Here is a 21,386-nt window from a genome sequence, read left to right on the forward strand (position 1 = left end):
TTCTAAACTATATATGACCTACTTAACAATAAGAAACAATTTGTACCTTGTAAACAAACATACCCCATTTCTTCACCCTCTCGACAAGGTACAAATTTAGTTTTGGAATGGTACAAGTAGAAGACTGTTTACAATATATTGACAATGTATCCCAAGAGCCTATTTGGATGGGCTTAGAACTTATGGTTTATAAGCCAAAAGTCAGAAGTTAAAAATCCTAACTTACGACTTTCAACCTATTTTCGTTAATAAAAACACTTTTTTTACCTTATACAAATACTAAAAAAGTGTTTAATAGCTAGTGGCTTAAAAACACCTAAAATAAGCCAATCCAAATAGGCTCCAAAAACTTTTTTTTTTCCTCTTTAATCTTATGCAGACTTGGAGTGACCACTCATTAAGTTTTTGACTTTTGTCTCCACTTAGGTCTCTACTATCGTCGTACTAATGCTAAAAACCCTTTGTTCTAAACTGAGAAGTCAACAACAGTTACTAACAAAAACCCTGCAACAAGTTCTTGGTTCCCCCTCTAATAATATTCTAAAACCCTACTACAACAGATTCTTTGATCACACCCTTTTTCCAGCTACTATGAAAACTATGGATGAATCTGATGTGGGTATTTCCTGCTACATTTCCAACCTCCCTGGCTTCCGTGGCATCCTCAAGCAAAGGTAGTTACACTCTATGTCTATTGGCCAAGAATATTTACTCAGTTTAGCCCACTTTTTCCTTAATTACCCAGTTTAGCCCAGTTTTTACTTAAACACCTTTTATTATACACTTTTATGCAAGGTGGACACGTTGTTTACTATAAGTGTATAATGTTGTATAATATTTGTATATTGTTGTATACAAAGTGTATAAGTACTGTTGGGAAAAAAATTGGTTATGCGAATGTAAACTGAAAATATGGCTATGTAGGTGTAATATATTATGTTGGTTGTATATTTTTGTAAAAAATGATCCTTTTTTGGAACTATTTGGTTGTTTGGTTATGTATTTGTATTTGCATGTGTATTTCCATATGGGGTTATGTCATTAATTGGAATTGGTAATAGAGTAATGCCCATGGAAATGAAAATGCTTTGAAGAGGATATAAGTTGGGAATTCTTTACTCTGATTTCTGTGAGCTATTTTATTCCAATTCTTGATTACAAAAAATGCGTTCTTTATTTTTAAAATGGTTCATCTTTATGGCTGTTTTGTTTTGTTTCTAGGTACTCCGACTTCATTGTAAATGAAGTGGACTTAGATGAAAATGTTGTTCATTTGATTTCACTGGAGGCTCCAAAGGAAGTGGTAAGTTGACTTTAATTTCTTCCTGGTGACCTTTATGTTCATTTAAAATTGCTTTATGACATGCGCCAATATCTTCTTCCAGTGTTCAGAGGACAAGGATGTAAATGTATCTGATCAACCGAATACAAGTTATGTGACTGAGATAGAATCTTTCAGATCTCTCGCTGGCAATTCTGATGCAGACAAGCTTAAGGCTCTTATTGATAAACATAATTCTGGGGTCGATGTCATTGATGAATCCATTGTCCTTTCACCAAGTTCAGATAAATCCCATCGGACTGTTAGTCCTTATCACATGCTCGTTGGTTGTTTCTTTTGGCTTCGTATGGTTCCTTTTGGAAGTATCCTATATCTGATAAGTTAATACGTTTCAGGCAATTCATAACTTTTTCAAGGAAAGGTTAAAATTCCTTGTAACAGATACTATTGATGGAGTAGAGGACCAATCAAAGTGTGTTCGTGTGAGATTGAATAAGGGAGGGAATAATGGAAGGGGTAAATACTCTAGAAAAAGGAAAGACCGAGATGATAAACGTTATGACAGTAGAGGTTCAGACAGTTGGCCAGAACATCGTGGCAAGTTCCTCAGGTAAACTCTAGTTGTTGCATTTGTCTCTACTTTTTCATTCAGATCTTTTTTTGAAAAGGTACTTTTTCTACAAATTTACAGCATTACGTATCTTTTTCTTGTTGTTCTGTGTAGATTTTTGCATCACATACAAAGTTAGGTTTTCTATTTATCAAAGAAATATTAATGGCCTCCATTTTCTTCATTCTAGAAGTCCATACTGCGCATTTGTTGGGCTGATGAGTATGTTCTGATGATATAGTCTAAAAATGGGACTAAATAGAAAAGTCAAATAATCTGGAAAAGAAGAATTGTGGAGTAATACATTTTTGGAGTGGTCAAAACACTTTTTTTGAGTGATAATTCAAACAGCTCTCCAAGATGGAGTCGAAGAATATGTGCAAAGTGATTCTCTATAAAAGGGATTCTCAAGTGAACGCTAATTATTCATACAAGTTTACTAACATCACAATCTTTAAGCATATCAATGGATTCAGTCAATTTTGATTCTTCCAGTTGCTGATACCTTATATGATTAGTAATCTCGAGTCACTTTTGGCAAATGCTAGCACACTGAGTGCTACAACTAGACGTGGAAATGATGGTAAATTTGATTCAATGAGACGGACCAACATTAGTTCCTTACTCCTGTTGTGCTGTAATGTAGTATGTATTAAGTTCTGATTTCTTTACTTACTCATACCATCGCAGGTTCTTTAACATCTATAAACAAAAGTTCTCTTTGTCTTACACATTAAATCTTATTGTTCTCACTGGATAATTTTTTGACTAATTGTTCTTGAACTTTCATGGTTATAGAAAGCGTTGTGTTGTTTTAACATCATATCGCTCTTGAATAGTATCTAAAATGGTGTTGTTGTTGCAAAATCTAAATTTTAGGTTTCATCTTTTCAAGGAGAATAAGGATACACAGGAAGCTTTAAACGTTATAGCAAAGATGCTTGGCGTTCAGGTTGGTGACACGCAATTTCCTAAAAAGAACTTACTTCGTTCAGTTTCAAAACCAAGATTCTCTTGCATATGTATGCTAGCTTTTCTAAGTTCTAACGGACGCCTGAGTTTAAACAAGAAATATTTAAAAGGGAAAAGTTCGTCCAGTTTGTATTGCTGTCAGATGTGTGCTGCAACATACAAGTAGTTCTGCATTATTGATAGCTTGATACAGAAAAGTTGTAAGACAACATTGATCTGATTGATTTTATGGATGATCTGGCAGCCTAGGTCCTTTGGATTTTCTGGTACTAAAGATAAGCGTGCTGTCACAACCCAGAGGGTATGTTTTCTTGTCATCATTTTATTTCGTCGTCATTTACTTGCATCTTCATCAGGAGTTAAAAACTACGTAAGTTTGTCGTCTGGTCAACTTTTTGATGTCATGTGTTTGTCTACCTAGTCTCACCACCACCCATTATTAAAAAGAACTTCCACGTGCTTGGTCCTGCCCGCATGTAAGGGGCGTGTTGAAGACATTTAAATAAATAAAAATGTGCTCTCTTTGTCTGATTAAACTTTTAATGGGATGATGCACACATTTTGACAATGTATCAACGCATGCGAAGGTCCTGGGTTCAAGTCTCACAACTGCCAATTATCAATTTGTTTGTTTCACATGCTTGGCCTATGAAAAAGAATCATATCCGAACATGAGGCTTGTTGAGCAATAATTTAATAAAAGTGTGCTTGCTCTAACATTTCAAGCTTTTAGATTGAGATACTCATCCACTTCAACATGATTTAGAAGCAGTCAAAGTTCTTGGCTTCAGGTCATATTGCCACGCATTATTAATTTTTTTCCCACGTGCTTGATCCAATGGAAAGAATTTGGCCTGCATCTGAGGAGTCGAGGAGACGTTTTGAAGGCAATATTAAATAAATAAAAATGCACTCTATAATAGTTCTAGCTTTAAGACGCAATGGTGGTATCAGCTCCAGGTCCATCGCTATTATTTGCTTATACAATATTTGGTCCCCATGTTATATTGTTCACACCCAGATGTCTAGCCTTGGACGTGCATGTATTGTCAAAGTGTCCCATGTTGGTTGAAGGGTGGGTTATTGTCTCCTTATATGGTCTTGAGTGATCCTCACTTCATGAGCTTTCTTTTGAGATTTAGTTAAGCCCAATGTCCATTTTCTTAACATGGTACTAGAGCAAGCATATGACTTGAGTTCAAGTTTTACAGCCACCCATTATCAAAAGCATTTCTACATGCGTGGTTCATGGAAAACAAATTAAGCCTGCATGTGAGGGGACGTGTCATAGACATATTAATTAAATTAAACTGTGTGCTCTCTTAACCACTTAAGCTTTTCAGTTACTATTTCTATCTGATAAAACATCATTAAAATGCTTTAGGTGAGATGATATATAAATTATATCATAATATATGAATAAAAACATATATTTTTTCGATTGATATAGAAAAAGTAATAACATAATTTTATTATTTAAATTTATAAATGTATTCTTTTAAATTGTTATTAAGATAAGGCATTTTAGTATGAATTTCTAGAAAATAGGCGATCTCTTTTTTCCAGCAAACAAAATCTTTTATCTAGAATATGTATGTGATAATTTTGTATCATAGATAATTAATGTTATTAGATATTATTGGTGTGGTTTGATTCAAAACTTGGTAGTGCTTGGACATGAAAATATTTATACACATCTCCTCATTGCCCCGTTTTTTTCCATTTCACACAACTTTTTTTCTTTTTCTATGTGGGAATACATATTTAGTGTTATCTCTTTCTATCACTAAGCTCTCACAGTTTTCACTATATAGGTAACTGTTTTCAAGCAACAAGCAAGTAAATTAGCAGCTCTCAACAGAAGATTGATTGGAATCAAAGTTGGTGACTTTTGGTGAGATCAATGCCTCTGTGTTCTATGGTCTTATGACAATCTCTCTCTCTTTCTTTGATGTAAAATGTTTCTGACGTATTGATGTTACAGCCATGTTAAAGAAGGGCTTATGCTTGGGCAGCTTTATGGGAACCGATTTACTATAACACTTCGGTATAGTTATGTTTTAATATTTCATTTGTCCATTTCTTGTGGGGTTCCAGATGGTACATGAATGCCATTTTCCTCTCTTTGCTCATGTTCCTCATTCTTTTGAAGTATGGCTGTAAAGTTTGCTGATTTTTATGTCATGTTATGTGATGGGTTGGAAGTGAAATCTTTTCAGGGGAGTGTCAGCAGAGTCTGAGGATATAATTAAAGCATCAGCAGTTGCCCTAGGAAAACATGGGTTTATAAACTATTTTGGCTTACAGGTACTACGTAGCATGCAGATCTTTTTATCTTGGTTTTGGTGGATAAGTTAGCTCTTGTTGAAATCCAGTCTAGGCCTTTCATTTTTGTTCTTCGTAAGTATCTCTTTGTAAAAGAGCTTTTACAGAAGCTATTTTTGATGTTTAAGATCATTGTGAAACTTGAGAGGGTTGGGAACTCTTTGTTCTGTACATTGTAATTTTTTTTTTTTTTTTTTTTTTTTTTGTGATTGCTCTAGAGTTTGGGCAGTGAATATATATACAAAAGTGTTACCTTCTCATAAAAAAAGAAGAGCTTTTACAGAAACTCTTGGAATACCTTCGACCTTATTTAGCTTTAGGAGAAACTCACTAATGAACTTCCTTTCTTCATTTTCCAATGTCTCGTTCACATACGCATATGGTTCCCTGATAGTACAGTTAATTCATAAGTATGTCTGTATGTGGGGTAAACATAAGCTATAATTTTGAAAATACTGCTATGCTTGAGCTTATCTTTAGTCGTGCATTGCATGACATTTTAATCACCAATAAGAAGCCCGTACTCAACATAGGCAGATCAGCATTCACATTTAATAACATATTCTGGTTAATGTTGGTTTACTCCTTGATATTCTTTCAATTTTTTTGTGGCTTTCATTTTCTCTTTGGATTTTGGAGAGGGCTTTAATGAAGTTCTTAATTGGAAATAAAACATGAAACTCATTTATTGCTAAGCCTGAGTTTGAACTGTGATTGGCAAGTGAAACTGTGAAAGTCACCAATGTGCCATAATTTTGATGGCCATGTTCATCTTGTTGTTTATGTAAATGTTGTAGCGGTTTGGCAGCAGTTCTGTGCCAACCCATCTAATCGGAGCTGCGTTGTTGCGTGGAGAGTGGAAAGCTGCTGTCAGCTTGATTCTTGATCCAAGAGAAGGGGATATCCTTTGCTATTTCACTTTATCCATAATTTTGCTTCTTTTTTCACTTTCTTCAACCCTTAAACATGAAAGTTCTCTTCCCAACAATTTGCTTTACAAAAATATTCACTATTATTTGTGTGTGGGCAAGAATTGTTCTCCTCAGCTTTAACCTTGAATACAGAAGAATGCCATCAGTACAGTAAGGGAGTATTACAAGGAAAGTGGTGACATTGATGGGACTTTGAGGCAGTTACCTCGTTATCTGGTTGCTGAAAAGGCGATTGTAAGTTCCAGTGAACAACACTACATATATCCCACTTGAGTCCTTTAGTTATTATTTGTAATTTAAAAAGAAAAGGTTGAATTCAGCCTCCATTGTTGTACCTCGAAGTCTAACTTCCCAAAAGTAACTGAATGTTTTGCTCATGATGAGTATTACTCCCTCCGGATCAAAAAAAGAGTCCACTTAGCCATTTGCACACCCCTTAAGAAAATATTAACTCCTAGACAAAAATAGGTAATTTGACTAAACTACCCCTAATTAAATAGGCATTGGGATTTGATCATATAACACTTAATAGGGGCAAATATGGAAAAACAAGGTTAATTCTTTCTTGATTTGCTAAGTGGACTCTTTTTTTGATCCAAGAAAAAAAGGCTAAGTGGACTCTTTTTTTGATCCAAGATAAGCCAAAACTTATTTGTTTTTGTTCATTCCTATTGCAACAAGACGGACTTTACCGAGGCTGAGAATGGACCAACTATTAAATCTTGGGTGGAAATTTCTTTTACCTATTTCTCTAGGTAATCTATTATTGACAACTTCGTCCCAACTTCTTTCACTGTAAAAGACCACAATATTCTAGATTCACGACTTGTCTCAAACAAGAGAAAGAAACAAGCATAAAATCTTTTTTATAGATATTCTAAATATGCTCCCTATGATAACTGAATTCATAAATTATGAACAAACAATACGGGCCGCCAGATACATCGGCCAAGGTTTTATGATTACCCTGTCCCACGCAAATCGTTTACCTGTAACTATTCAATACCCCTACGAAAAATTGATCACATTTGCCAATGAATGATTTCTCGCAACAGAATGTTGGAAATTTTAGGTTTCATTAGGGTAGACTGAAGACCAAGCCAATCTCGAAACAAAAAAGAAAAGGCTAAGTGGACTCTTTTTTTGATCCGGAGGGAGTACCATTTAATGACTTGCAATAATCTAAGTTTGCCTTGCTTATTTATCTATACGTCTGATTTTGCTTTTTTGACATTCTACATTCCATTATTTGTGCTGTCCTTGACTTCCCAGTATTTGTGATAGGCGATTGTGTTATTATGTTCTACAATTGACATTTCCTGTCAACATTATAAAAGTTGCAGTGCCTGAAAAAATCTCCTGGAAACTATCTGCAAGCTCTGAAGGCCATACCCAGGACTCTCCGAATGATGTAAGTGGCATTCATAGCAGGATTCACTATTTCTTCTTGTACGTTACATATTTGTCTGAAATTTAGTGATTGAAAGGTGAAGCAAAAAAGTGCAAATACATGCAACTCATTTTTCGTAGTCACTTCCCTTGATTTGAGTCTTTGCTTTTATGAACACATTTTATTTATCTGAGATTTGCATTTAGATAATCCTTTTCCTGAGCTCTCTGATCAAGGTGTCTTCATAGCATGCTCAGTTATCAGTTATCAATAGTAGGGCCAGTGCCTGTTCCTCGTTTTGTTGAACTACAGTTAGTTTCAAGTCAAAACTTCTTTCTTACTGCTAAAGCTGTTACTCTTGCCGGATCAAAAAAAGAGTCCACTTAGCCGTTTGCACACCCCCTAAGAAAATACTAACTCCTAGACAAATATAGGTAATTTGACTAAACTACCCCTAATTAAATAGGCATTGGGATTTGATCATATAACACTTTAATAGGGGTAAATCTGGAAAAACAAGGTTAATTCTTTCTTGATTTGATAAGTGGACACTTTTTTTGACCCAAGAAAAAAAGGCTAAGTGGACACTTTTTTTGATCCGGAGGGAGTATTATTTCTTAACCCATACTCGGTAGCAGCTTGCTACTTGGGTATCACCATAGGCAACTTCATCGTTAAAAAAATAGTCCTGCCTAAGCTTTTGCACAGCCCTCATTCCCCCTCTCTCCACCAAGGAAAAAAAAAAAAAAAAAAAAACACGTTAGCAGGAAAAAGACGTGAATAGTCTAAGGTAGTTGTTTTTCTTTTGTGTTTCCATTTTTGAAATCTCTCTTTCTTCTAACTCAGAAAAGTAAATCCACATAGAAATTTAAACGAAGATAATCACAACTTATGATCACTTTTTCCTCTTGCATCCCCTTCCTCAAACAAATTCAGTATATATGTGGGCCTTGTTTACCAGAGCCCTTGATTCGATAGATTCTTCTAGTTATACCTCCACAAGGATGTCATCCGAAAAATATGCATGATGAACACTTCAGGAAGAAACCCTTCTTAAATTACTTGTATGTAAATTCTCAAAAAGTTCTTCTCAGTGCCCGACTTCTCTAGAACTGTAATCTGAAAATCCTTTATACTTTTCTGTTTATGTATCAAACCTCTATCGGTACAGTTCAAAGAATAACTCATTGGGCCCTAAGGTAAATAATGTGAAACCATCAGCTCAATTCTAAACCAGAAATGCAGATTTAAAGAAGGTGAAGCATTCCAGTATTGAAAAGCTATCCAGATTTGTAGAACTCTACAGCTTCTTACCTGCTTCCAAGAGTGTAAAGCTATAAACATCAATTGATCATGAGATTTAAGGGGCTTAAAGGGGTTGGGAGTACAGAAAAGGGTCATGCATAACTTTTCAAGTTTGAGCTTTTATAATGATACAGATCTTCTCTTTTTAGGTATGTACATAGCTATCAAAGTTATCTTTGGAACCATGCAGCGAGCATGAGAGTGCAAAAGCATGGTTTGCGTTATTCAACTTCTATTAACTATTTTTCTTATGTATATATGTTGATCGGAATGTACTTATGGATACTTGAGTGTAACACTGATTCTCAACCATTTTCATTGCCCCATATCATAGGGTTTGACCAAGTTGTGTTGGGAGATTTGGTGTATTCAAAAGAACAACATAAAGAGAAAGAACCTTTTGTTGTTGAATGTGAAGACGTGAATGACAATAACATGGATGATTATAGCAATCTGGACGAGACCTCAGAGACTGATGTTCCTGAAGAAAGAAATATACCAGTCAAGGTTGGTATCTGGATTTTCTAAGAACAAGAGCTGTTCCTTAAATTTCTAAGCGAAGAGTTTATATGAAAAACATTGCATGACAGATGGGTTCATATGTCTTCCCTCCATCTCTGGGCAGAGCTCCATTTCATATTCTGAGGACATAGTAACAAGAAGTCAAGAACCCATAATAAGATTAAACAAAAGGGCCTTTTAACTCCCCAGCCCACTCTCTGGGTCTCCAGCTTGATAAGACTCAAAACAAGCCCGCATTTTGTGCAGAAGTTCCTCCCTGACAGTATGTTGTATAGGGTATGTCCAAATGAAATAAGCAAAGAGAGATACAGCCTATATCACTATAATTTTTCATTTAATGGGTAAAGTTACTATTAGGGTTATGAATTACAGGGTGCTCTGAAGCGGGTGGTATATCATATACATGAACTTACTTGCATGAACAGTTAGTGGCTTACAACATTTTGACTATAAGAGACCCTGCTGCTAAATCCCTATGCAACAACTACTACGCCTCAGTCTCAAACAAGTAGGGGTAAGCTATATGAATCCTCACTGACCATGTTTTACCATTTGAATTCATCTCAGGCCAACATTATACAAAATAAAAATAAATTAAAAAGTCCTAGAAGTTCTCTATATGTTCGACTTGCGTGATGCTTGTAAATCCCCATGCAACTGAAAAAAAAAAAAGGAGGATGCAAAGTGCAACTTAGAGACCTGGATGGCCACCATTTATCCAGTTGTATGGTGAAATGGATGGTGTTAATTTGTTATATATTCTGCAGGATTGTCAATTATCAGTTATTTATGATATGGGGGGAATAGTTTCTTTTCTGATGTTTAACACTGCGTCTATTTTAATTAAATGTTAGAAAGTACACCTAGTCGCTTCAGACTCATGCCTACTGAAGTTGCTGAGAGGTAAGGAAAAGTTAAATTGTTTAAAAAATTTCGATCTTGTGGTACCTCTTTTGTATTGAGTTTCCTCGTGTTGCTTGGTATTGAGGCATAGTTGTTTGGTACCTTTGCTTCTTCTGTGAGCAGTTCTCATCTGTCTAATTAAGTCAAGCGATAATTGCCATTTTACAGGCTATAAATGAAGAAGACCTTAAATCTGGTACATATACCATCGATGATGTACTTCTGCCTTTGCCTGGGTAAGATAATATAATGTTTACAATATTCTTTGAGTTATTGTTTGCTTTTGTTTGTGAGACATATTATAATGGCAGGTCTAGGGTTATTTATCCATCAAATGACATTGGTGAAGTTTACCGTGACTTGGCACAGAAGGTATTTTTTCTTCATCTAAAGTGCTGAGCTGGTTGATACATGTACTCGATTATGCTTTGCCAATTGCTACTTTTTCTTATGTATTTTGGCGGTATATTGTTGAAAGAAAAATGCATTGAGGGATTGGAGGTGTTTGTTCCATTATAAAGAAAGAAACTACATGGTACTTGAAACTAGATCGGTTTGGCAAGACCATGACATTCTACTGCTGAAGGCTATTTACAAGGACTTGACTCCTGTTGAACAGGCTCTTGTTTCTTTGAACATCCTTTTTCCTTTTCTCTGCGGATTGTTGTTCATCTGGCTGAGCTTCAGTCTGTCTGTTAGATTTGTCTTGAAATTGCGGCCAAGCTGCACAACTTTTTCTGTTCAATCTCTGCCTGAGTGAAATTTGTTATATGCAATACTTTATTTATAGTTTCTAGACAGCGTATTAAGTGCTTTAACAAAAAAAGCATGCAAAGCCGAACAAAGTTTTGCTCACTGTCTCATATGGTTCTCCGTACACCTACAATGACAATCATAACTTCATATTAAGATTATTAACATTCCGCTATTTAGTTCATATAACAATGTTTTGTAATTCATGAAGTGCATTTAGCTTCTTGTTTAACTTTTGAAGTACATGGGAAAGTTGAATGGTTCAAAGAGATTTGCTTCTGAAGTTATCAATACCTTTGTCCAGTCACTTGTGATAACTGTTATTGCTGTTTGTAATTTTATTCATATCTGCTCTCTTTTATTTACTGGTCAGGATGGTATCAGCTTGACAGAGACTGCACATAAGATCAAGTGAGTAAAACATTTTCTTTAAATGCGAATAATTGATCCACTTTTTCATTAGTTGCTCGATCCTTTTTTGTGTAAGTAATTTATTTTGTAGAATGTACGTCATGTTGGTATTATACTGTACAATAAATCAGAAACGTTATTTAGCTTGATAATAGCTACACAATGCGATATGCAAGGTATAAAAGACAAATAGTATCAAACAAAGTCATCTCTTTTGTCCCTTTTCCATCTTTTGTACAATCCTCTCAGGAGTGTCCTCATATCTGTTAATGTGAACTCCTGAATAAAGTTTACATGTAGAATGGTTATTATCTCAAAAGGCATGCCATATTTCATTATTGATTGCTACGAGGATTTTCACAACATAGGCAATTATTTCCACCAATTCTCCTCTCTCCCATGCTTCACGTGCTGGTATTTATAGAGCATTCTAGATTAAGGCTCTCAACTGTTACAGTTTCACTCTCATTACTCCTTGTAGCTCTCCTCGCTTCTCTCCACTAGTGCTCTTTATCTGATAAGAGATCTATTGCTCCCTCCTTTAACCCTCAAATGCCACCTCCACAATTTTTTCGAAGTCCAAAATTCTTTTCTCAAATCCAATTTAAGAGTTTTCTCTCTTCTCTCGCTTTCCCCAGTATTGTATTGCTTATGTTTAGTTTCTTTTTCATCCCATTGCTTTCCCCTGATCCATCTCCCTTATATCTCAGTTTCACTATAATTCCCCCCCCTCAATATCACAGGGGCCAATGGTATACAACTCTTAAAAGTCAACAGAATCGTTGCAATTAAGAGCCCGTTTGGATTGGCTTATAAGTTGCTTATAAGCTGTTTTCAGCTTTTTTGAGTGTTTGGCTGGCCAGCTTAAAGCCATTTTGTGCATAAAATAAGCTCAAAAAAATAATTGGGCCCATTTGGCTTAGCTTATCTAAAGCAGCCAAAAAAAATAAGTTGGGCTACCCCAACTTATTTTTTTTAGCTTATAAGCTGTTTTCAGCTTATAAGCTGCTTATTTTAAGCCCATCCAAACGGGCTCTAAGTCAAATGTCCTAAATTCATTCTAGATAGAATATATTCTTTCCTATATCTGTCGTAACTAGGAATCTCGGGATTTTGGTAATTTTCCTTATCACCTAATTTTATTTAAATCAATACTTTATCTATTTCTAGTAGCCTAAACTCCTATTATATAGGAGGCTTATCGTAAGTTGTGCATAACCGATTCAATATAAGAAATCTCTCCTTTTCTTTCTCCATGTGGTATCAAGACCTCCACAACTTTTCCTGACTTTCTTAAATTTGCTAGCTTGGATACTCTTTCAGTGACCGTTCTAGCAACACTGTTTATTTCATCGACAAATTAGCTTTATATCATCCTCTGCTGCCTGCTCTAATCTCCCAGAAACGGTTCATATTCCATGGATGGATACGAACCACTACTAGAATACCTCTTGTTTAGAGCATTACACTCTGTGCTAGCGGTCCATAGATCGAGAAACAGGTAAGAGTCCTTCAGCCATCAAGTTCCTTGTCCCAATCATGATTTGCTTCTTGATATCTAAGCAATATCGCGTCTTCTAGCCTGGCAATCTTCAATCTAGAGCCCGTTTGGATTGGCTTATAAGTTGCTGAAAATAGCTTTTTTGAGTGTTTGGCTGGCCAGCTTATAAGTCATTTTGTGCTTAAAATAAGCCCAAAAAAATAATTGGGCCCGTTTGGCTTAGCTTATCTAAAGCAGCTTATAAGCTGTTAAGCTGAAAACAGCTTATAAGCTGCTTTTTTTAAGCCCATCCAAATAGGCTCCTACTTATCTTCAATCCGGTTGTGGCTCCATCCCGAACAGCCCAATCGGCGATTGTATCTACCTAAAACGTCTGAGGATCAAATCCTTGAGAAGCATATTTCTAAGGAACTTCATTCTTCTGCTCCCTCACTCTCGTGATAACGAGAATACATGCTCACGTCCCGCGAAAGTCTGTTAAAGGTGCTGTTGAGGCAAAGCTCCATCTATAAAGTTCTCTAAAAGACCTTGCCTGAATCATGCCTCCAACCCTGATACAATTTGATTTATTTCTCTCTTTGCTGTACAGCGGGCTTATTTTTCTTTAGTATAATACATTTCTGGCACACACACACACAAAAAAAAAAAAAAAAAAAAAAAAAAAAAAAAAAAAAAGGAGATCATGTGTGGAAAAGATGATAGTTACCTGATGCTTTCATTATCATTAACCCTAGAGTGGACTGAAGTCTGAACTTATGGAAGAAAAGAATTATTTCTCTACTGTACAGTCTTTACAATTGCTGCTATAGATGATCTGATGTAATTTCCCGAACTTAAACCCTCCTCTTTGTTGCAGGGAATTCTCCATAACCAATATGACTGGAGCTTACAGACGTGTGTTTCAAAAACCGAAGGATTTTGAATGGTAGGTCAGACATGGTTGCACATACCTAGTTTCAGTTTTAATGCGTTGTCACGTTGTTCCATCCTTTCCAGGTTTGCTTGAATTCTGTTCAGCAGCCCAAAGACTTGTAACTTATCTTGTGTGTTTTGCTGGCTGCACAAGTGTTAGTGTTCGTTTGGACCTGGATCTGAGAAGACTTCTCAAGATGCCTTTTCTCCAAACTTTGAGTTTTCTGTTCATTCATGTGTGGACCCTTGGAGACCCACCTTGGGATTTTCCACCACAAGATGATGATAATAATAATAATAATTTTGTTAACTACTCTTATTATTGTTAACTATTTTTATTCATTATAATCATCAATATGAATGTATTTCAACATTATAAGTACTTTTGCTACTATTATCATAATGAATGCACTTCTTGACCCAAAAAAAAAAAAAAAAAAAAATGCACTTCAGTTTTTTAATTAATTGAAATATCAATAAGCTTTAACTTTGTTTCAGAGTTTTAATTGTGATTTGATGACTGATCTGATTAATATTTGCCAGTTTTCAAAAATGTTAGTTGGATATACCCTTTAGAATTCTAATTCTCGCCCCACCCTTGATAAACAAACTGTCTACATGAGATTGTAACTTGTTTTTGTATTGGACAAGAAGCTGCCGTTTTTGTCCTTTTGAAGCCGTTTATTGTTTTTTCAGGGAACTGCTTAGTTACACGGATGGAACTATACCTCTAGCCGAGACAGATTTTGATGTCATTTCCAAGTCAGTAAAGAAAAGCAAGGTCAGAGAGGAGGACTCTGCCAATGGAAGCGAGGAACTTCCTGCTGACTCTTCAGTAATCTCTGTAGGTGGTGACATGCTTCCAGAAAAAGGGCGTGAGGAAAAGATTAACAGTGAAGCAGGGATGCAATCAGAGAAATCTCAGAGTGGTGGTAATGCTGAGGGGAGCCAGATGGCTCTCAAGCTGAGCTTTACACTCCCAGCTTCTTGCTATGCGACTATGGCTGTGAGGGAGCTACTGAAAACATCCACTTCTGTATGTTACTTGACGATACTTGCCATTTTAGTGTGGATTTTCACTCATGGGACAAAATCAGTAACAGAAGCATATATTTCTCCCACCAAAAAGTTATCTTGATAAACCTTTTAATTTATGCTGACATAGGAGGTTAAACTTACCGGGGTGGGGGTGGGGGGTGTTAACGACAAAAGAAATAAGTGAATCAATCCTTTCGGGCTGACTTTTCCTCTATCCCTGATTTAGCTTGAAATGTGTTGTTTTTTCCGAGTTCAACAACTGCTGGCTGACTTTTTCCTCTATCCCTGATTTAGCTTGAAATGTGTTGTTTTTTCGTATTGCATATATTGATAGGTAGGCCTACTGATGCAGTGCATGGATGAAAACTGATATTTCTTACTTGCTATGTGCAGGTTGCATTTCACAAGTCACTAAATGATTAAGCAAACGCTCGGCTACAAAGAAAATCTTGGCTTTTGAAGTGGTTAACTTTGCTAAGTACCATTGTGCTATGGTAAGGGTTTCTTTTTCTCTTAGCTTTTGCTTTTGACTTGCGAAATAATGTGTTATATGTTAAAATGAGAGAAAAGATTCAAACAAAAGGGTACCAGCAGCAGCACCTAGGCCTAGTCCCTCTTCTAATTCCCTGCCCATTAGGAGGGAAAGAGAAACTCTGCAAATTAAAATTACTAGGATAAATGAAATTGACTGAGAAACTTGCATGAGGCTGGCTTCTCGCTTTTTTATTTGGATAATTTTGAAACCAAATGTATATCTGCAGGTTTTGGGGGAACATTGTGTTTCCTGTGATCAATGTGATGTTGCAAAGTCTTCCCGAAGGAAAATTAGCTATACTTTTTTGTCTCCGCCTTTCAGGCAGGGGACATATTATATAGTGCTTCCAGTTTCTTTCATTGTATTGCTATTCACCTTTGCAATAAGTTTTACTTAAGTTATAGGTTAGCGAATTGAAGTAGAGTATAAGAGCCGATTTGAATCGGATGTGCACCATTTGACGAGATACTTTTGATATAGTGTTTACAAGTGAAAATTCTAACTTGTAAGATGGTACTTATTTAACTGAACAATATGCTATGACCCCTTTTTTTCATGGTTGTTTAGCTGTAACCATGTAATCTACAATTTGGTAAATGCATGCGGTGGAATTACCCTCACTCTATGTGCTATTTTGCGATTTTTCAGCATCTTATAATGGCATTTATTTACTTATTAAGTGAACTACTATTCCCTGCATACTCGTAACTAAAGTGAAACTGCAGATACATAATTGAAGTTGCTCTACATCTCATCGAGTTTTGACTCGATGAACCGAAATTGTAAAAAAATATTTACAATACCGACGGTGCAACAAAATTCTACACTATCCATATATATATATATATATATATATATATATATATATATATAAGTTTAATTCATTTTTCCTATCTCTTATGCATAGAATTATTTATACAGCATATCCTTAATGTTACATTAAAAGTAGCCACAGTAGAAGACAGAAAAAGAAGACAGTTTTAACTCTTTTTAAATCTCCACCTCCTCAACATCCACCGCCTCCTCCTCCACAGCCACCGCCGCCTCCACCACCACCACCACCACCACCATCTCTGCCGCCACAGCCACCGCCTCCACCCCAACTGCTCGTCCCTCCAGCAGTAGCCCCTAGCATAGCCATTCCACCATGCCTCATTGCTGTGTCATTCCTGCGTGCAATTCCACCCCTTTCAACATCATGGTTCCCTTGGTGGCTTGTTTTCTTTCCGAAAATTTTGAAAAGACAACCCAAAATCAAAAATATTATGGCTGGAACGACAAAGAATAAGAGTACAATGACATATGGTTTCATGTTGTGAAAACTCGTTAATTGGTATTCAGCTGAAAACTCTCTCATGCTTTTATAGCATCACATTGCGTGACCAAGAGACTGCAACTTCTAACTTTTCTATACGAGTTTAATTTGCTGAACAAGTCTTTATAAGATTTGGAAACTAGACGGAAATTCTTAACAGTAGACTCTTTGCACCTTTAACAGTTTTTAGGTATGAAATTGTATTGTCTTATTGCTCTATCCATAAAATTACACGAGTAAGGCTATTTTTCTTTGCGTAGACCAAGACTTTATTTACTGAGTCGACATAATTTTGATGTTGTAGTTGAGTAGAAGAGAAGAAATCTAGCAGTTTGTTTGAATCTTTCTCTTGCTTAATCCATGCGTAGTACTTATTAGATGCATGAAATTATTTTATTGAAACTAGTTAAGAGTTATGAAATGAGTTATTGTCCATAATATACACTAGCATAACTTGCCTTTTTCTCTATTTTTGAAATGTTTTATGCGACGTTTTGCATAAAACATTAAAATCATACGTAAATGGACAAAGGAATTCAAAACAAATTAAAGCAAAGAGGTAACTACCATTTGAGAACATGGAACAACTGACAATTTTGCGGAGGAACTCTTCTGTGATCAGCTTCCATTACAAGAGCTACTAGAAGCTTGTTTGTGATAACAAAATAGTGATAAATTACAAATCTAAAACTTTTGAAACATTCCAGTCAATACATTTATCTAATCTATATATATATATATATATAAAATATTTTTAAAAACGTACAGATGAGAATAATAATAACGATGAGAATGAGAAGAATTCAAACATTAGACCGAAAATAGATAAGTAATGACATAAGATTGTTTTCCTGTCGAATATTACACGACTAACTTTCTTTTTTTATGAAGAAATTGCACGGTCTGTCCTTCAAATGAGTTGGTCTTTAATATATATATATATATATATATATATATATATATATATAATGTCAAAACACGATTAATATAACACGACATAGTTTAGATTCGGCTCCGTATCTAAAACTTTATTATATTAATGTTTGCTACGAATACAAAATCGGCAAATTTATTAATATTTTTAAAGAAGACTTGTTTAAAAATAAACTATTTTCCTCTCTTTGAGATAAAACAATAGCGCATTTGATACTTTCAATTTTAATTCTATTAATTTAAAGGTGTAAAATACTTATTATTTTTTATCAAATTTTGATTTGGATAATTCTAATTCAAATTATTAAATTAATTTTACTTGTTTAAAACGAAACAAAGTAATTGATTTTCTATTTAAACGAAGAAATATTATTTTTTAATTTTTGGTAAATATTCTCGATTACCATTACTTGTCATGTTGTCTTTTGCATGATTTTTAAGAACGTTGATTAGAATTATAATTTGACATTTACCTTATTCATTATTTGTCTTCATTTGGTATATTTTTTTACGACATTAATCTCTTTTCACATTTATTAGAGTAAGAATAAAAATAAAAAAAAAGTAATTAAATTCTATCTTATTTTAAAATATAAATATTTTAATATGTTTATTTTAAAACATAACAAATAAATCACATGGCGGAATAGCAAAAAAAAAAAAAAAAAAAAAAGAAAAATTGTATGGTTTGACTACTTATTTAAAAACAGAATTTCAGCCCGATTACCACATTATTGTACTTAATGAGATACTTTAGAAATTATATGAATATTGTTTGATTTTAATATAGGGTGCAATTTTTTTGGACATTATTAATTTGCACTTATTTTATGCATATATATATATATATATATATATATATATATATATATATCTATGAAAACACGAATAACGGCCTAAAAATTTATTATATTAGCAATACAAAGATTTTTTTAACATATATTTTTTTTAATATGGGGTTAATTTTTATATTGATTTTGTTAATATGGGAAAGAAATGAAAGATGGTGAGTTTCGTATTTTTTGTATTGCATTTAGTATGAATTACACAGAACACCTGTGGTCAATCAGTATGATTGGCCCTTGTTCCATTTAGACACTTCGAATAGGTCATTCATTCCACTTAGACACTTTTTGCAGATTATCAAAACTTAACTATGAAAGGGGGCATTACCTCATTGCACATCCAACTACATTGAAAAGCCCCCGATTTTTAATAAAAACTCCACGAATTTACAAATTAGCGAATTTACAGCAAAATGAGTTTCTTTAATTGAGTTGGTGCAATTTAAATGATACAGGTACAATTTAATTGGCCACTTAATTAACGTAGGAGACAATTTGGTTTTGGCCACGTGTCCCAGTGGAATAGGAATGGCCAATCTATCGTGAAAGAAATGAAAGGTGATGGGTCACTTTTTTTTTAAGGAGACGACGGACGACGAAGCATGAGTCTAAACCCATACTTTATATGGTTTCTTTTTTTTTTTTTTTTTTTTTTTTTATATTCTTATGGAGAGTATGGAGCATCAACATTATTATTTGCTTTTTTTATGCATATATATATATATATATATATATATATATATATATATATATATATACATTCAAAACACGATTAATATAACATTATAGTTTGGAGAGATTATTATATTAGTGTTTGCTACGAAACAAAGTTTACAATTTTTTTTTTACATTGTTTGTTTGTTTTTAATATAATTCACTTTTTTTTTTATTTGCTTGATTTGTTAATGTGTTCAAAACACGATTAATATAACATTATAGTTTGTGCTAGTATCTAAACCTTTATTATATTAGTGTTAAATACAAAGTCTGCAACATTATATTTTTTTTTATAGGGTTCACTTTTTTATTTTTTATTTTTTATATTGCTTGATTTTGTTAATATAGACTTTTTTTTTTCACATGAGTTCGGAGATGGTGAGTTCCACTTTTTTTTTTTTTTTTTGTATTGCTAAGTGTTATTTATGGGAATAACCTTTTTTTAAAACGTGAAGCAAAACCACACATATGGTTCTTGGCTTGTTTAGTATGGGGCAACATTATTAGCTATTTTTATGCAGATAATATATATATATATATATATATATATATATATTCAAAACACGATTAATATAACATTGTGATTTGTGCGTATCTAAAACTTTATTATATTTGCTACGAATACAATTTTTTTTTTTTATATTGTTTGTTTTTTAATATAGGATTAGCTTTTTTTTTTCTTCTTGATTTTGTTAATACGGGATCCAATCCTTGGAGATAATTTTTTTTTTTTTTTTTTAAATATTGGGTGGTGTTTTTTTTTAATATTGGTTGGTGGGTTTTTTTTTTTTAATATTGGTTGGTGTTAATATGCCACACTTTTTTTTTTTTTTTTTTTTTGGTGGAAAAATATGGGTTTTAACCCAATGATTGTAATTTTTTTTTAATATTGGTTGGTGTTAATATAGGATTTTTTTTTTTTTTTTTGGTGCTTATGCGAACGCCATTTTAAAATTGCACGGTTTGTCCTTCAAATGAGTTGGTCTTTAATTTTGTACGTCAAAATCGAGCTTATGCCAACGGGGCATAAGTTCAAGTTGGATTCGTCTCCCCTCCAGTGCCAATAATCTCCAGTTCCTCCAGTGTTATTCTAAAATTTTAACACGTGTCTCATTAACAAATCAATGGTTCTGATTTATTTTACCAACCCCTGTATTTTAACCATAGTTACAGAGTAATGTTTATTAGTTTTCTATCCAACAATTTAAGCCCAATTACCACTTCCGACTGGTGAAAGCCCGAAACTTGCCGAGAATACGGCCTTTTGCAAGCTTATGTTTGTTTCTTAATAATTGATCATACCGGAAAAATTACGTAATCATGGAATTACACAGAGAATCTGTAGAAAAACAATTCACATAGAGAAGTCCAACACCAAGTCAAACTAGAAGGGGCAAATCAAGATGGAAATTTTAAATTTCTAGTGGAATAAATGCTGAGTTTGCTTCCACGAAACGACCAATCGATCGTGAAAGAATTGAAATTGAGGGTCCTCGACACTATCAATAGCAATCCATGACAAAGTCAAAGAGCATCAATCAGTATGATTGCTTTCAAGTCAATAGATTAATAAGTTGTCATATTTAGATTTCACACTAGACTAGTGAAGTTATGGCTTGGAAGAAGAACTCGTTCAGCAAACTTTTTTTTTTTGATTTGTGTGTGCGCAGTGATTGATAGGACAATTTTTTACTTTAAAGGAGCCACGTCCACAAATGAACTAGGTAGGCATGGTGAAGCACACCTTCGTTTATGGAGAACGTGAAGAAGTGAGATATTTCGGCTGAGCAGAGCAAAGCAGATAAAATCTGACAGTAAAACAGAGGGAGAGATATGCGTGAGAAAACTATTAACCATGATTTAGATGTTTCAGTCAATACATAGTAGATCAAAACCATTGATTTGTTAATAAGACACGTGTTAAAATAGCACTGGATGGGAGCCGAGTCCGTTAGTAAGAATTATATGCAAGAATAACATAATTTTTTTAAAGTAACAAATACCACACATTTTATAACAAATATAGCATTTTAAAAAGAAAATAAATAAATACAATAATAAATTCCATTTGAAGTTAATTCTCTCCATTAATTAGTGAGATCTATTTTCATCAATACACTTTTACTTATTTATTCTTTTCTCTCTCTTCCATGATGTTCTCTCTCTCCTCCATTTCTGATACTTT

The 21,386-nt window shown here is 34.2% G+C and overlaps 1 protein-coding gene across 1 annotated transcript; it reads left to right on the forward strand.

Annotated features, from left to right (window-relative positions):
* Positions 1-400: 400 nt before the first annotated feature.
* Positions 401-16,011, forward strand: LOC132063613 (multisubstrate pseudouridine synthase 7). Its single transcript, XM_059456247.1, has 21 exons — positions 401-674; positions 1,222-1,303; positions 1,386-1,583; positions 1,678-1,892; positions 2,772-2,844; positions 3,109-3,165; positions 4,679-4,758; positions 4,849-4,911; positions 5,084-5,171; positions 5,987-6,089; positions 6,252-6,355; positions 7,459-7,532; positions 8,966-9,030; positions 9,151-9,323; positions 10,410-10,477; positions 10,553-10,613; positions 11,368-11,405; positions 13,763-13,831; positions 14,515-14,854; positions 15,250-15,350; positions 15,618-16,011. Exons 1-20 carry the CDS (start codon positions 448-450, stop codon positions 15,277-15,279), a joined length of 2,208 nt encoding a protein of 735 aa, XP_059312230.1. The 5' UTR covers positions 401-447; the 3' UTR covers positions 15,280-15,350; positions 15,618-16,011.
* The last annotated feature ends 5,375 nt before the right edge of the window (positions 16,012-21,386 follow it).

Source organism: Lycium ferocissimum, chromosome 7, assembly GCF_029784015.1.
Source record: "Lycium ferocissimum isolate CSIRO_LF1 chromosome 7, AGI_CSIRO_Lferr_CH_V1, whole genome shotgun sequence".
Classification (NCBI taxonomy): Eukaryota; Viridiplantae; Streptophyta; class Magnoliopsida; order Solanales; family Solanaceae; genus Lycium; species Lycium ferocissimum.

Coding starts and splice junctions, on each gene's coding strand:
- LOC132063613 (XM_059456247.1), top strand. CDS start 448: ATGCTAAAAACCCTTTGTTCTAAACTGAGAAGTCAACAACAGTTACTA. Junction 1,584..1,677: donor CAGATAAATCCCATCGGACT/GTTAGTCCTTAT, acceptor AATACGTTTCAG/GCAATTCATAACTTTTTCAA. Junction 6,090..6,251: donor TCTTGATCCAAGAGAAGGGG/ATATCCTTTGCT, acceptor AACCTTGAATAC/AGAAGAATGCCATCAGTACA.